The sequence below is a fragment of the Phaethon aethereus genome (assembly GCF_964289735.1).
Source record: "Phaethon aethereus genome assembly, chromosome: 2".
Taxonomy (NCBI): Eukaryota; Metazoa; Chordata; class Aves; order Phaethontiformes; family Phaethontidae; genus Phaethon; species Phaethon aethereus.
The window spans coordinates 35,789,947-35,805,038 of record NC_138582.1 but is presented as its reverse complement, the minus strand read 5'-3'; the positions used below and the strand labels follow the sequence as shown (position 1 = coordinate 35,805,038).

General features: G+C 37.4%; 1 protein-coding gene across 1 annotated transcript in view; it reads left to right on the top strand.

The window, feature by feature from the left end:
* The window catches only part of CRISPLD1 (cysteine rich secretory protein LCCL domain containing 1), a gene marked incomplete at both ends in the record, with an annotated part of 42,545 nt that extends 31,759 nt beyond the window's left edge, over window positions 1-10,786 (top strand). Inside the window, 3 exons of the mRNA XM_082015261.1 lie at window positions 373-448; window positions 8,714-8,844; window positions 10,735-10,786. Of these exons, the coding sequence (XP_081871387.1) occupies window positions 373-448; window positions 8,714-8,844; window positions 10,735-10,786 (259 nt within the window). The remainder of the gene's footprint in view (window positions 1-372; window positions 449-8,713; window positions 8,845-10,734) is intronic.
* Window positions 10,787-15,092: the final 4,306 nt, after the last annotated feature.

The window sequence follows — 15,092 nt, the reverse complement described above, 5'->3', positions numbered from 1 at the left end:
ATTCAACTATACAGTTTGTATAGGATGCTTTAGAAACATAATAATATGAGTGAACAGTCTCTCTTCTCACTGGCTGTTCTACTGGACTCACATATGTTGAACAAGAACACCATCTTCTTTTACAAAGGGAAGAAGACCAGACGTGTTGAATTATGTTTTCAAGCACTTTATTATGAACCACAACTTACATCAGCAACACTTTCATGCGTATTGTCAAAGCCTCAAAAACTGACAGCTTTTTGTATCAGTATGGACCCATATGTATGCATCATCACATTGATTTATACTCAATAATGCTGATGCTGAATACAATATAGTAATACTCTGATATCATTCTTCCTAATTGTATGTGGTTTATTTTTGATATTTCAGGGTGTATTGTCCTCACAACTGTATGCAGGCAAATCCACACTATGCTCGTGTAATTGGAACACGAATTTATTCTGATGTAAGTATAGTGATTTATATTGCATTATACAATGAAGTATAAAATCCTATGAAAAGCTACAACGTAAAGATAATAAGATATAATACAGATATCTGTATCAATACAGATATTGATTTTTCCTCCATATGCTGATTTTTACACAGTCTTTTCAAAAGTTCTTTCTCAGATGCGCCCATTTAAGTTAGTAGTACTCAGCTGCTGAAGATAAAGAAAGTTATGTGAAAACTCAGTGTAGACCTTCAGTAGACTCTGGACTTACATTTCAGTTTTTTATCAAAATTCCCACTGATTTGTTCAGTATTGGCAGTGTTTATTCATTTAAACTCTTGCTCTTTAGACCCTGATGCAATCATAACTTCTGTCAGATTAAATTAACAAAAAAAAATTATTCTGAAAATAAATCCCCACAGTCTCATTATTTTGTATATTTCTTACCTATGTAGATAGCTAAATATTTGCAGCAGGATTTTGTTATGTTTGTGTAAAGTATCTCACATTGTCATGTTATTTTAACAGACTAATACTGCATTTTTTGTTGTTGTTTGGTTTCCTAGTCAACTTTTGTTTTCTGTCTTTTCTACCTCATGTTTAGTTCTGAAGTGGGTAGAAAGAATGAAAAGAAAATTCTTTTTCATGCCTCTCCTTTGTCTTTGGAGAAGCCAGGATGTAGCAGAGCGAGCGGTTCGCTTTTTTGCCAGTAAACTGTATGTTTTAACTGTCTTTTAGCTGTCATAAGGAATAGTTTGGCAACTAGCTGGGTCAGATTATGATTTTCACTACTTTACAGTGCTTTGAAATGTATGAAAATAATATGCAAATATTTATTCATAATTATTTTGAAACTAACTAGCGTCTATTAGATCACCTGAGTAACTTGGATCCCTGTCCTGAAAACACTCTTGTCTGTAAGTAGCGTGACATGTGTGAGTACTTCCAGTTCAGGAAGTAAATTGATTTCTGCATGTGGAACTGGGCCTATGTGTATCAGAGGAGCAGTGAAAATACATTCAGTGAAAGTCCATTTTGTGGAAGATGATTTTCTTTCAGTCCTGTGGTTGCAATCAAAGGTTACAGCCCAAGTTTCCCAGTGAGTTAGAAAAGACCTTGTTGGAGGAGAAACAAGATCCATTTCTGTTTAACTTACACAGGGGACCAACTCAGAATATCTATGTGCTTTGGCTGGAGAAGTAAGTCCCAGATGACTTGAACTGGCATTATAGTTATGCTTGAAAATTATTTTAGATGTACTATCTCATTATTCATCTCCATTGTATAGAAATGTGTGCAGCCATACTGCTTTTAGGAAAAATGCACATAAATACAGGTAAGAAACCAGGGATGGGCGTCTTCTTATCAACTTCAGATGCTGGCAGGGTAGATATCTACACTGAAGGTGCTATTCTAGGTTAAGTTTATAGTAGTTTGTACTACATAGAGTATAGTGGTAAAGGAGATAAATAGGCATCTGCAGAGCAGAATTCAATTGACCTTTTCAGAGTGTCTACTTCAGTATGAGATGACCTGCCTGATAGAGATGTCTATTCCTCTCCATTTCTTACAGGAGGGTCCTAAGGAACTTAGACAGATTTGTTTTACCTATATTTGTACAGATGTTCCCATCGATGGTATCAGTGTTATGCAGTTTGCTACAATGTTGCTTTGTTGCTAACATTTAAATTATTTTAAAACTAAGATGCTTTTTATTGAAAATTTTACTAAATAATTGGGTATTTTGTATACTACTGAACTAGTTTCAGATGAAGTATTTATAGACAATAATCTATTTAATAAGTGTGTCCTCTTTTGCAGTTTTTCATGTATTCACAGACAGATTTGTTCATAGATACAGAGAATTCATTTCCCACTTGTCATAGCAAATGTGTTTGAAATTGCAGTCCATGACCTACTTGGTTGATTCCACAAACCAGATGGGGCTTTTGTGATGTTCCTGCAAATTCTTTTATTTCAAAAGTGCGTATATACGTATGTGGATGCACATGACTGTTTATTTGCACTACAGCTTAGGCCACTTGCATTCAGTAAATGATGAAGATTTTGCAGAGATATTAAGAAAAAAAAGCAAGCAACATAATAGATGTCACTAATGCAAAAAGATACATTTATAAAACCATTTTTGTAGTATTAATGAAAATCTAGTTAAAATTTTCCTTTTCTGGCTTTGGTCTGATTAGACATTCATTCTTAAACTCATTTCATATTTTACAGTGACTTCTTTTCCTCCCTGTTCCTGGCAAAGGTTGTTCCCTGGTTTATCAGTAGTGGCCCACAGAATTTTTATCCTTTTTTCCTCCCATTGTTTTTTTTGCTTTGACATTGCAATGACTGTCCCTAACTTTATTGAAACAAACCCCCCATTATTTCATACTGCATTTTTCCAGTCTGCTAGCTATTACCTCTTTGTGGCAGATAAATTACAGCCATGTTTCATACAGCCAGCTTCTATAAACTTATGTGTGTGGGGAGTTTTCACATAATACCCATCTTCTGTGCTCTTTACTTTCTATTTTGATGTCCTTTTGTTTTACTTTTCTTGAGGTAGATTGCAAGCTCTTTAAAACAAAAATATCTCTTATTCTCAGTTTATGGTACAATTAGTTTCTTTGCTGAATAGAACTATTATGGTAATGAATAAGAACTGCAATATGTGTCGTTCTCAGCAGACAGAAGTACAAATTACTCATTCTTCATGCAGCCCAAAGGCATCGCCACGTTTGTGCTTTGTGTCCCTGTTGACCCCACTGCTAAGACTTTCCACATAGCAATGCTTTGTCTTGTTGGGAGACCAGGAAAAAAAAAGTGTTTCCTTCTATCTTGTGCTGGAAAGTTGGTTCCACCTTTCAACTTTGGTTAATCCATTCTGAGTCTTATGTCTGGAATTTCATAATCGTGTCATGTTGACAAGCATTTTAACAGTATATTTTTAAAGCACTTTTAAATATGACCTCGTTTGTGAAATAAAATAAAAACCTTCCCAAGAACTGAATCACGTCAGGCCCATTGTGATTGCCTGAACTCTCTTGGAGATGATCTTGCAGCACCTGCCTATACAGAGATTGTACTTTGTTGTTGCTGTTAGTCCCTGGATTATCAAGGTACTAAAATAACAAACATTTTCACAGAGAAAAGGAGAGGCTACAACAGTTCACTTGAAAATTCTTTCACTCGCAGATCTTTTTGATAAAATTTTATTTTAATGGGCACACCTTAGATGTGTATATGGTAGAAGTTCTTAACCACATTCCAGTTGCCTTATAAGAATTTCTAAAGAGATTAAGGTTTATATTTATCCTGCTGTTTTCACAGAAGGCAACATTTTTCCAAAGAGAATCTCTTACCTTACTTTACATTATGGGTGTTGATTGAGCAAATCTAAAAAAAAATTGAGCCTCCTTTTGGGGATTAAAGATCAACAAAGGTCTTTTATCTAAAGAATTTGATGGAGTTGTATATTTTCATACTGTCTGAGGACTTTGGACATTTTAATTTTTGTGTTAGTAACCGTATATGGAAATACTTCCCTAATACTTGTGCAAAAGTATCCATAATTCTCTGCTGTGGTAAAATATAAACAATATGATGTAAAAGAGCTACTAAATAGTTCTATAGTCCTGTGATGGTGAGGGAGAGATGCTTGTGGTTAAAATGCCTTTGCAGTGTACTGCTATATGTGGTAGATATTTGGTATTTTGCTGAGTAGCTGAAGAAGGAAAATAAACAACTTGCTATTCAGATTCTATGATCTGTTAAATACCAATGAATTTCAGAGGGTTCACAACACACCAATAAAGCAGGGTCATATAATGCTGTATGAAATGTTTATGTTAACTTAAAAATACTGCCTTATATATCCTTTGGAGTGAGTTCATCAAAATTAAAGAAACAAACTCAAGTATCTGATGAAGACTTCACGAAAGTGGTATAAGGTTGCTAATGTAAAATACCAATAATATGCTGAAATTTGTGGTAGACCTAAGTGTGAAATCCTGTTCTGCTTAAATTTACAGGCAGTTTGCCTTAACAGTTCAAGGAAGTATGATCAGGATGATATAATATTACTAAGTATAGGAAATATTATGGCATCAGTACTGGAATCTGATTCCATTTAGATGAAGATTGCCAAGCCCATGAGAAGTTCCTCAAAGCTCAAAGCAAGTGATACTTTCTCAAAAAAATTATATTCTGTACAGCTTGATAAAACTATATGCATTTATTAATCTCTGTTCTTACAGCCTAGTTCATAATTATGAATTTATACTAATTTAATTGTTCATATATTCAAAAAGTATGGACATTTGTTCTCCAATCTCATCTGGAAAGCAGCATCAGAATATCAGTTTATTTTTCATTTGAAAAACAATTTGTCATCAAAACCCCATTCTTCTGACCTCTCCTTTTTCACATATCCAATACAAGCGTCTTGCCTTTAGCTTTAAAATGTTGTGCATTAGCCTAGCCATACTTCATTGATCCAGTAACCAACTGTGGTACCAAATGACCCCATCCTTTATGGAAATAGTTTCTAACAAGTAGTCAGCCTCTTCTGTCAAAATCTCCATCCCCTGACTTTTCCTTTCTTTTTTCACTTGACTAGAAACTTCCAGATAATGTTGGAACAGCCAATATCTTAGCTACCCTCAAATGTTATGTGAAGGTGTCTACCTATCTAATGACATACCAAAAATGTAGCCTTTTGGTTACTATTACAGAGGTGACAAACTTTGATCTTTTGTTTGCCCGGTTGTACCTCTAGCTTTATTTAAATATCCAATATGAACTGAAAACAAAGTTGCTACTATATTATAGTATTGGTAATTAATAGCATTCTTCTAGTTTTTCACTGTAGTTAGTTAGTTGCTTGTAAACCTCATCTTTTGTTTCTTTAGACTGTAATCCTGTACTGCAGAGGCCATTTTTCCCCCTGTATTTTTGAAATTGCACACGATCAATCTGATCTTTAGGTACTGCCATAGTATGAGTACATAAAGGATGCTGTAATCCTAAAAATAAGGCAACTACTGGTGTTCAGGATATGACAGAAGTTTTGCAGCCTTGAGAGGAAGATAAAAAATACAGAGGAGCGTAAATGGCATCCCTTCTGGCATGTTCAAAAAACTGCAGCCAGCAGTGTGAAGAGAAAAACTCTAAAGCGTCTTTGCAAAAGATTCTTTGCATAAACAATTTCAAATCTTTACTCCTAGAAATATTCTTACATTAAATGACAAACCATATAACAGTGAAGCTGGCAAGTTCTGTGCTTGGAATGAGAGTAGGAAAATCATTGCCATTTTAAATTCCTGACTTTATATAGCATTGCAATTACAAAATAGCTACAGTAAGAGGTATAAATTATTCCAGTTATAACTGGAAGAAATGCAATTGTTGTTTAAATAGTGGTCTGTGTGACCAGCTGTTGATATTTGTATTGGCTACATATTTAAGGTTGGGTGTGGAGAGACCTATTGCAGTGAAGACTTTTTCCACAAAATAACTTGGCTTTAAGTGGAGATTCACTGTAGCTGGAACTACACTTTGCTGTGCTGTGTATTGAAGATTGGGACCTACATTCTGGAGTATCTAAGAATTTTCATTCTTCTGGTGACAAATTTTTAAAAAGCTGAAAGTTTTTACTACAAGTTTAAATCAATTATTTAAATGAACTTTATCAAGATTGTCACTGAGCAAACCTCCTGCAGATATTATTTATGCTACATAGGTTCATGAGAGCAATTAGTGGCCAGAGAATGTAGGTTTCACTCAGATGAATCTGCTGTTAACTTCACAGAGAATGTTCATAGAATCATAGAATCATAGAATACCAGCTTGGAAGGGACCTCAAGGATCATCTGGTCCAACCATTCTTGGCAAAAGCACAGTCTAGACGAGATGGCCCAGCACCCTGTCCAGCCAAATCTTAGAAGTGTCCAACATTGGGGAACCCACCACTTCCCTGTGGAGATTATTCCAATGGCTGATTGTTCTCATTGTGAAAATTTTTCCTCTTGTGTCCAATCAGAATTTCCCCAGGATTAACATGTACCCATTACCTCTCCTCTTTTCCATGTGACTTCTTGTAAAAAAGGAGTCTCCATCTTCTTTGTAGCCACCCTTTAAATACTGGAACGTGGTGATAAAGGTCTCCCTAAGCCTTCTTTTCTCAAGGCTGAAGAAACCCAGTTCTCTCAGCCTTTCCTCATATGGCAGGCTTCCCAGTCCTTTGATCATATTTATGTCCCTTCTCTGAACCCTCTCCAACCTGTCCACATATTTTTTGTATAGTGGGGACCAAAATTGAACACAGTATTCCAGGTGTGGCCTGACAAGCACTGAGTAGAGTGGGATAATGACTTCTTTATACCTCCCGGTGATGCCCTTGTTGATGCAACCCAGCATACTGTTGTCTGTCTTTGCCGCAGCAACACACTGTTCGCCTATATGGAGTTTGTCATCTACCATGACCCCCAGGTCCCTTTCCACAGAGCTGCTTGCCAGCCAGGTAGATCCCAGCCTGTGCTGCACTCCTGGATTATGTTTTCCCAGGTGCAAGACCTTACACTTGTCCTTGTTCAACTTCATAAGGTTCTTGCTAGCCCACTCTTCCCACCTATCCAGGTCTTCCTGTAGGGTGGCTTTCTCTTCCAAAGTGTTCACTTCCCCACTCAGTTTCATATCATCGGCAAACTTCATCTGGGTACACTTGATCCCATCATCCAGATCACTTATGAAGATATTAAACAGTGTGGGACCCAATATCAATTCCTGGGGGACCCCACTTGTGACAGGTTGCCAGTTTGAAAAGGAGCTATTTACCACCACATTCTATGTGTGGCCTGTCAGCCAGTTCCCCACCCACCGCACAGACCACTTGGCTAGACCGTAACACATCAGTTTCTCTAGGAGGAGGCTCTGGTAAACTGTATCAAAAACCTTGGAGAAATCCAGGTCGAAAATGCTTGCCCCACATCAACCAAGCAGGTTACTTTGTCATAGAACGTGATCAGGTTTTTCAAGCACTATTCGCCCTTGGTGAATTCGTTCTGTCTTTTCCTAATCATGTGCTTCATTTGTCTTGTGATAGCACCCCAGGAGGATTTGTTCCATAACTTTCCCTGGGACTGAAGTAAGTGATGTGCTTATAATTTCCTGGATCCTCCTTTAAGCCCTTCTTGTAGATGGAGGTGACATTAGCCTTCTTTCAGTCTTCTGGGATGTCCCCCATTCTTCATGACTTCTCAAATATTATGGAGAGTGGCGTCACAATGACATCAGCCAACTCTTAACACCCAAGGGTGGATATTGTCAGGGCCCATCGATTTGTAAGATTCAACTTCTTTTAATAGTTCACATACAAACTCTTTCTTCACTGACAGTGGGTCTGTGTTTGCATCAACTTGGAATTTTGTTCTCAAGGCCTGGGGCCCAACAATGCTGTGTAATTTTGCTTACATAAAGTCTATGGCATTAGACCCTGATTTAAAAATTATTATTCTGAAGCAATTGGAGAGTCTTCACCTTCTCACTCTATTTCCTCACTCAGATTTGAGGAGCTAAAGGCATTAGTCTGCCATTAATGTCTGTCATAGCTAAGGAATGATTTTAGACTTCTATCTTCTGTTTGATGCTCACTTTATACCCTTAATCTAAGTATCTTCTAGTATTTGTCCATGCTGGGGTAGGATATTGTGATGTTCCCTTTGAATATGGACCATTTCAGTGCTGTTTGAGGTTTTGCTCATAGAGATGGAATTATTGAAGTCTATCCGTCACCTTTGGGGTAGGACTTCCTCCTAGAAACACATGACTGCACTGTGCCTTGGCTGTTCTACGGTCCTCCTGTTTGGCTCTGGCTGGAGATTAAACTGAATCTCCTGGTCTATAATAATTGACTAAGGATTGGGTTTTACTACCTCTCTGCTGCTGAAGTGAAGGCTGATCAGGCCTTTCATTTTGAAAGGCTCAAGAATTCAAACATGTTCCTGATCTTTTAACTGAAATAGCCTGAAATAAATGATTTTGGAGTCATGCTGCAGGAGGTCTTTGAAGAGACAGTGTCTGTATTCCTATAAACTGGCCTGATTCCTATGAAACAGATTTAAATACTGTAAGATTAATAAAATTAGTAATGCAATAAATATAATTATTTTATCTTTCCTAGAACTTGGTTTAAATGTCTTTATTAGTTTTCTTCTAAACAGTTGTGAAATAAAAGGATGAATGAAAATTCATTTTCTCCTCATTCTTTCGTAGATATCCAGTATCTGCCGGGCAGCAGTACATGCTGGTGTAGTCCGCAACCAGGGCGGTTATGTTGATGTTATGCCAGTAGACAAAAGAAAGGTGTACGTTGCTTCCTTTCAAAATGGGATATATTCAGAAAGGTATAGAGCCCACTTTACCTTTCACCTCGATAAGACTTTGAAAGTTTTGCATTGTGTCTGTTTGTACCTGGGTCAGTGCTAGAAACCAAACAAATAAACCAACATAGGTGATTTACAGAGCTTGTGTAACAGCTGTGGTGACTTTGGAGAAGCTGTGGTACCAGAGCTGCCTGCCGCCTCTAAGCTCATAAATCATTACTCTAAAAAGCTGCTTATGAAATAAAATAATCCTCTTGTTTGCTTTGCTAGTTCTGTTGCAACTAACACAATATTTGATAAGAAAATTGCCCTTGCTTTCTTTTGGATTTTTTGATAATTAACATTAGTGATTTATTCTGTCCAAGTTAGAGCATCTGCAATAGGCGGGTACCAGTAGCTGATATGGGTTCATTGGTTCATGATGAAATGTTCAGTACTGATTTACATGGTGTTGAACCAATGAGCCTGGGTCATAAATAATATTCACAAACATTAAAATACGCAATCATTAAAACATATTTTTAATTTCTTTTTTTAATGGTTTGACTGTTTTTAATAGTGTTTTTCTGAAAGACATGGAGATGCTGTGAAAGTCTGTTTAGTTGTACTTAGTGTATTCGTGCGTTCTATATTGATATGGTTGCATGTTGCAGATTAAATTTAATCCGTGAAAGAGTTCTCCAGGTTCTAAAGGAAGAAAGAGAAATTACCTTAAAAAAAAAAAATTATCCCAGTCTTTCAGTCCTGTAAGCTAAGAATGACTGTTACCTCTAAAACTATAGGCTTTCCAAGAAATTTGTGTGGGAAAAAATCTCCAAAAGTTTCTGTAGAGTACGTGGAAATAGGAAAAGATAGAGTATTTTTTTGTTATTTTTAGTTGAGGGTGGGGGAATGTCTTGCCTCTTTCCCACAAACCTTTCAACAAACCTGGAAACTTGCAAAATACAGATTTCCTTTGCTTAGTGGATGACTTAATTTACATACTCTTTGGCCTTTCTCCATTACCATCCAGTTCCTTCAGAAAGAGTGCTTCTTTACTGACACTTTTGCTCTCCGTATAAATCTCCTCATTGGGTAGAGATGTAGCCAGGAAAATTGTTGCAAATTTAATCATTATTTGTAGTTTACCATCTTGGTAATTTTGGAAGGTCAGCTGTTTGGAAAGCAGTTCCGTGCAACTTTTCTGGGAAGCAGAAGATGATGGATTGTAATGCTGTTGCAGGCAACCTGTTTCATTGTGCCTTTCCGTATGTTCACCTCCATTTCCCTTTCCTTCCTCAGACAGATATGCCTCAGACAGGGTTTGCAAAACATAAAACAATGAGACCATTAAATATGACATGCTAGTTCAGTTTATAAGACAAGAATATTTATTCTAACAAAATTTAATTGCAGTTAGGTATTTTGTTTCATTTCTTTTAAAGCCAGATATTTCTCCATTCAGAAGGCATTTCCCTTGTTTTTGTAACATACTAATTCTCTTTAGAAATATATTCTTCAGCATATAAATAACTAACAAACAAATGATCTCCTAGGTCTGCAAATTCTCTCCAAATTAGTTATTAGAATAGTGAGAATAGGATGCATGCTTCTCTTTTTCCTAAAACCTTTTTTTAATATGTTCCTTCAATAGAGCTTTATTTTTTAAACCAGACTCCCTCATCAGAAAGGATTATTTGAGTATTTTTATGTTATGATTTGTTCCTAATAATCTGCTTGGGAGAAAAAAAAATCTTAAATTTATGTAAATTTTGTTTGTAAATGTTTTTTAAAAAATTCTTAGATATCCAAAGTTATCAGTAGTCACAAGAAGAGTCACAGGATCCTAGAATTGTGTTTAACAATTCAAAACAGTTGTCACTGGAGTGTTGCAGTCTTAATAATAACATCAGGAATGTTTTTCTCTTTCAGTTTACAGAATCCTCCAGGAAGCAAGGCATTCAGAGTATTTGCTGTTGTTTGAGTCTAGCAAGTAAAATGTAAAACAGGCAAGTGAAACCAGAGCACTTGGAAGAGAATAATAAAGGCCATTTCTTATAATTCATAAAATTTGTATAAAGCTGTAACATTATTGTACAGAAGATGTATACTGCTTTCCACCAAAAAGTTTAAATTACATATATATCTTAATGAAAAAAAATCTGTAAAAGTAAACATGGGAGAAAAATTAAGTTGAAAATCTATGATATATAACAATATTTTGAATCCTGTGTTAAATATTGCTATATTTTCTTAGCAGTTACTCCTATACAGTTAATTCAAAGCTCATAAATGTTCTTTGTTTTCTTCATCTTATCGTATGGTGCTTTATATATGCCACTAACAGTAACCTTAAAATTATGCCATAGGGAGGCCTGAGTTTTTATTTCCAATGTACATAAAAGAAGCCATCCAAATAATTCAATATAATAAATCATGCCTTAAAGTAAAATAAAAATACATATAACTTTTTGATGATTTACAGTAGCAATAGCCATGCAAGCATAAATGAAGAGCTAGACTGTTTTCAATTTCACAGTAAACATAACAAGTATAAATACCTATTTTGAAATGAAATGGAAAATTTAAAATATAGGGAAGTCCTTGGTCATATTAGCATGTTTCCCTCTAAAGAAATATTATTAAGAGACTGGGCCATTCATGTTTATTATTTCTTAAATATGTTAATAAAATGTTTATTGGATGCTGCTAAGCTCTTTAGTTCGAATAACGAATTCATTATGTCCCAGTCCTTCACAGATATTCAGCTAACTTGGGATGGGTGAGTGAGAGCAAGACATATATAACCTTGAAGGATCTGGGAAAATTTTTGTCTTGAGAAGCGGAGTAACATGAAATTAAGGAATAGAATCAGTTCTGCAATGCAATTCTGCACACGTACATGCTTTATTTTTCCCATGTGCTTTATTTTTCCCAAGTGACTTCTTCAATTTGCCTAAATTGGGTTTCAGCAAAAACGTAGAACTCTGCACATACATAAAAACTTGCAAGCTTGAGGCCTTAAGCTGTACATGGTATCCGTATACTATACATTAATATGAGGGTAAATGTTCAAAAAAAACTTAAAGAAAATGGTAATAAAGGCTAACCTTGCTCCTCATGACCTGGCAAATACTCCTGCAGGCCAGGAAGTATAGTGGTACGGAGCCCAGTGACAATTAAGTCATTTGTTGCTTCACCATTTTTAAAGATTCATTTATGGTGAACAGCCTTGTGCATTAATTTTACCATATTATGGTATATGAAGAACATGTAGTGGTGGTACTATGTTTCTTTCTATGAAAAGTGTATTGGTGCTTTAAGACTGAAAAGCTGTTAAACTTTATTTTTGGTATATTTTGTTTCTGTTGTTGAATTTATTTCCTTCCAACTTGTAAACTTATTCATATTCTTCATATTTCAGAATACTGTATTCTGCCTTCTGTTTTGCTACATGTACTACCTCATGTAGTTAGGCAAGCTTTGTTAGTTTTTTTAATCTGTTTTGAATAAAATTAATTCACATAGTGAGAGTACCTTTGACAACCTTTATTTTTAGAACTGTTTATCCTTCCTCTAGAAGAAAAAAATAACAGCCATGCCAAATTTACTGTTGTTTTCTCTGACCTAAACATTGCAAATGTAGGAACAAGCAAGTAGACATAGTCTGAGGTTCTAAAAGCTGTAAAGGCAATTTAGGCACACAGCTTCCATTAACTGCACTGAGAGTTTTGTGGATAAAAAATCTGGTCATTTTTTCAAGTTTTGACCAGGGTCTTTGGGAACAGACTGCTATCTCTTTTTAATCACAGAATCGTTAAGGTTGGAAAAGACCTTCAAGATCATCAAGTCCAACCATCAACCCAAGCCCACCATGCCCACTAAACCATGTCCCAAAGTGCCACGTCTACACTTTTTTTGAACACTTCCAGAGATGGTGACTCCACCACCTCCCTGGGCAGCCTGTTCCAGTGTTTGACCACTCCCTCAGTAAAGAAATTTTTCCTAATACCCAGTCTAAACCTCCCCTGGTGCAGCTTGAGGCCATTTCCTCTCGTTCTATTGCTAGTTACTTGGGAGGAGAGACCAACACCCACCTCGCTACATCCCCCCTTTCAGGTAGTTGTAGAGAGCGATAAGGTCTCCCCTCAGCCTCCTCTTCTCCAGGCTGAACAACCCCAGTTCCCTCAGCCGCTCTTTGTAACACTTGTGCTCTAGACCCTTCACCAGCTTCGTTGCCTTTCTCATCCTTCTTGTAGTGAGGGGCCCAAAACTGAATACAGGATTCGAGGTGTGGCCTCACCAGTGCCAAGTACAGGGGCACCATCACTTCCCTACTCCTGCTGGCCACACTATTGCTGATACTGGCCAGGATGCTGTTGGCCTTCTTGGCCACCTGGGCACACTGCCGGCTCATGTTCAGCTGGCTGTCAACCAGCGCCCTCGGGTCCTTTTCTGCTGGGCAGCCCTCCAGCCACTCTTCCCCAAGACTGTGACCGAAGTGCAAGACCCAGCACTTGGTCACGTTTAACCTTCATACAGTTCACATCAGCCCATCGATCCAGCCTGTCCAGATCCCTCTGCAGAGCCTTCCTACGCTCCAGCAGATCAACACTGCCGCCCAACTTGGTGTCATCTGCAAACTTACTGAGGGAGCACTTGATCCCCTCATCCAGATCATCAATAAAGATATTAAACAAGACCAGCCCCAGAACTGAGCCCTGAGTAACACCGCTTGTGACCAGCCACCAACTGGATTTAGCTGCGTTCATCACAACTCTCTGGGCTCCGCCGTCCAGCCAAAACAGCCTTACAAAGTTATTTGCTTTACTTTGGTGAGAAATTTGACCTTATTCAGCAAAAACATTTTGTTCTTTAGCCCCATTTTGAGGCCCATAGACATTATAGTGCGACCTGGTGTGTAAGTGATTTTTTTCCCTTACGGTGCCAGAATGAAACAGACCTGCCTCCTCCCACATGCACCTTTAAGATAGTGCTGTCAGCGTCCTCAGGATGCAGTTTTTATCTTTAACTGCTCTTGAAATGAATGCCTGTTCCTGAGAAACTCAAATTCTACTGACCTCTTTAAGCCTTTGTTGAGATTATAATCACTAAATTCATTCATTCAGGAAAAATAGCATGTGACATACAAGAATAATTACAATTAACAAGCCTCCAGTCATCTGAGACCTCCTCTGTTAACCAGGACTGCTGATAAATGGTGGAGAGTGGCTTGGCAAGCTCTTCCTCCAGCTCCCTCAGTACTCTTGGGTGGGTCCCATCAGGCCTCATAAACTTGTGGGTGTCCAGATGGCATAGTAGGTCCTTAATTGTTTCCTCCTGGATTATGAGGAGTTCATTCTGCTCTCCATCCCTGTCTTCCAGCTCAGGGGGCTGGATACCCTGAGGATGCTTTGTCTGGCTATTAAAGACCGAGGCAAAGAAGGCATTAAGTACCTCAGCCTTTTCCTCATCCTTGGTGACAATGTTCCCCCCCACATCCAATAAGGGATAGAGATTCTCCTTGGCTCTCTTTTTGTTGTTAATATATTTGTAAAAACATATTTTGCTATCCTTTATGACTGTGGCCAGATTGATTTCTAGCTGGGCTTTTGCCTTCCTAATTTTTTCTCTGCATGACCTAACGATATCCTTGTACTCTTCTTGAGTTGCCTTCCCCTTCTTCCAAAGATGATAAGCTCCTTTTTTCCTTGAGTCCCAGCAAAAGCTCCCTGGGGATCTCTGTGTCAGGAAGTGATTCTAAAAAAGCCACCACCTTTTATTCAGTCCAACTCTTTGCTGTTGTGGTAAAAGTTTTTAGTGCGAATATTCTTAGCTACATTTGTTGGGAACAAGCAGGTTTTTATATTACGCATTCTTTTTTTGCCTCATAAGACTAATGGTCAGCTTGGGAGTTCCATTTGGGAAATCTATTTAACTGATGAAGATGAAGAGTCTTTGATGTATAACCCTTTTTTTTTTGCAGGTGGTTGCAGGGGACCATTTAAAGAAACTTTATATAGATTTTACAATACTGGCATTAATCATTTTTCAGAACTGAAACTAAAGCGCAAGTAGACTTTGATTGCGATGGGACTCCAAGTCATTCAAAGGATTGAGGGAGACTTGCACTGCCTTTCCTTGAAAAGCACCAAAGCAGTTAACATAGAAAGGCCTTGCAATACCTACAGTTGGAGTTATCAGAACATAAAATGGAGGAAGGCCACTTCTGAAATTAAGGACACAAGAACTGCTGAGGGAGACATTTGAAACAAAACGGTGTGAATGGA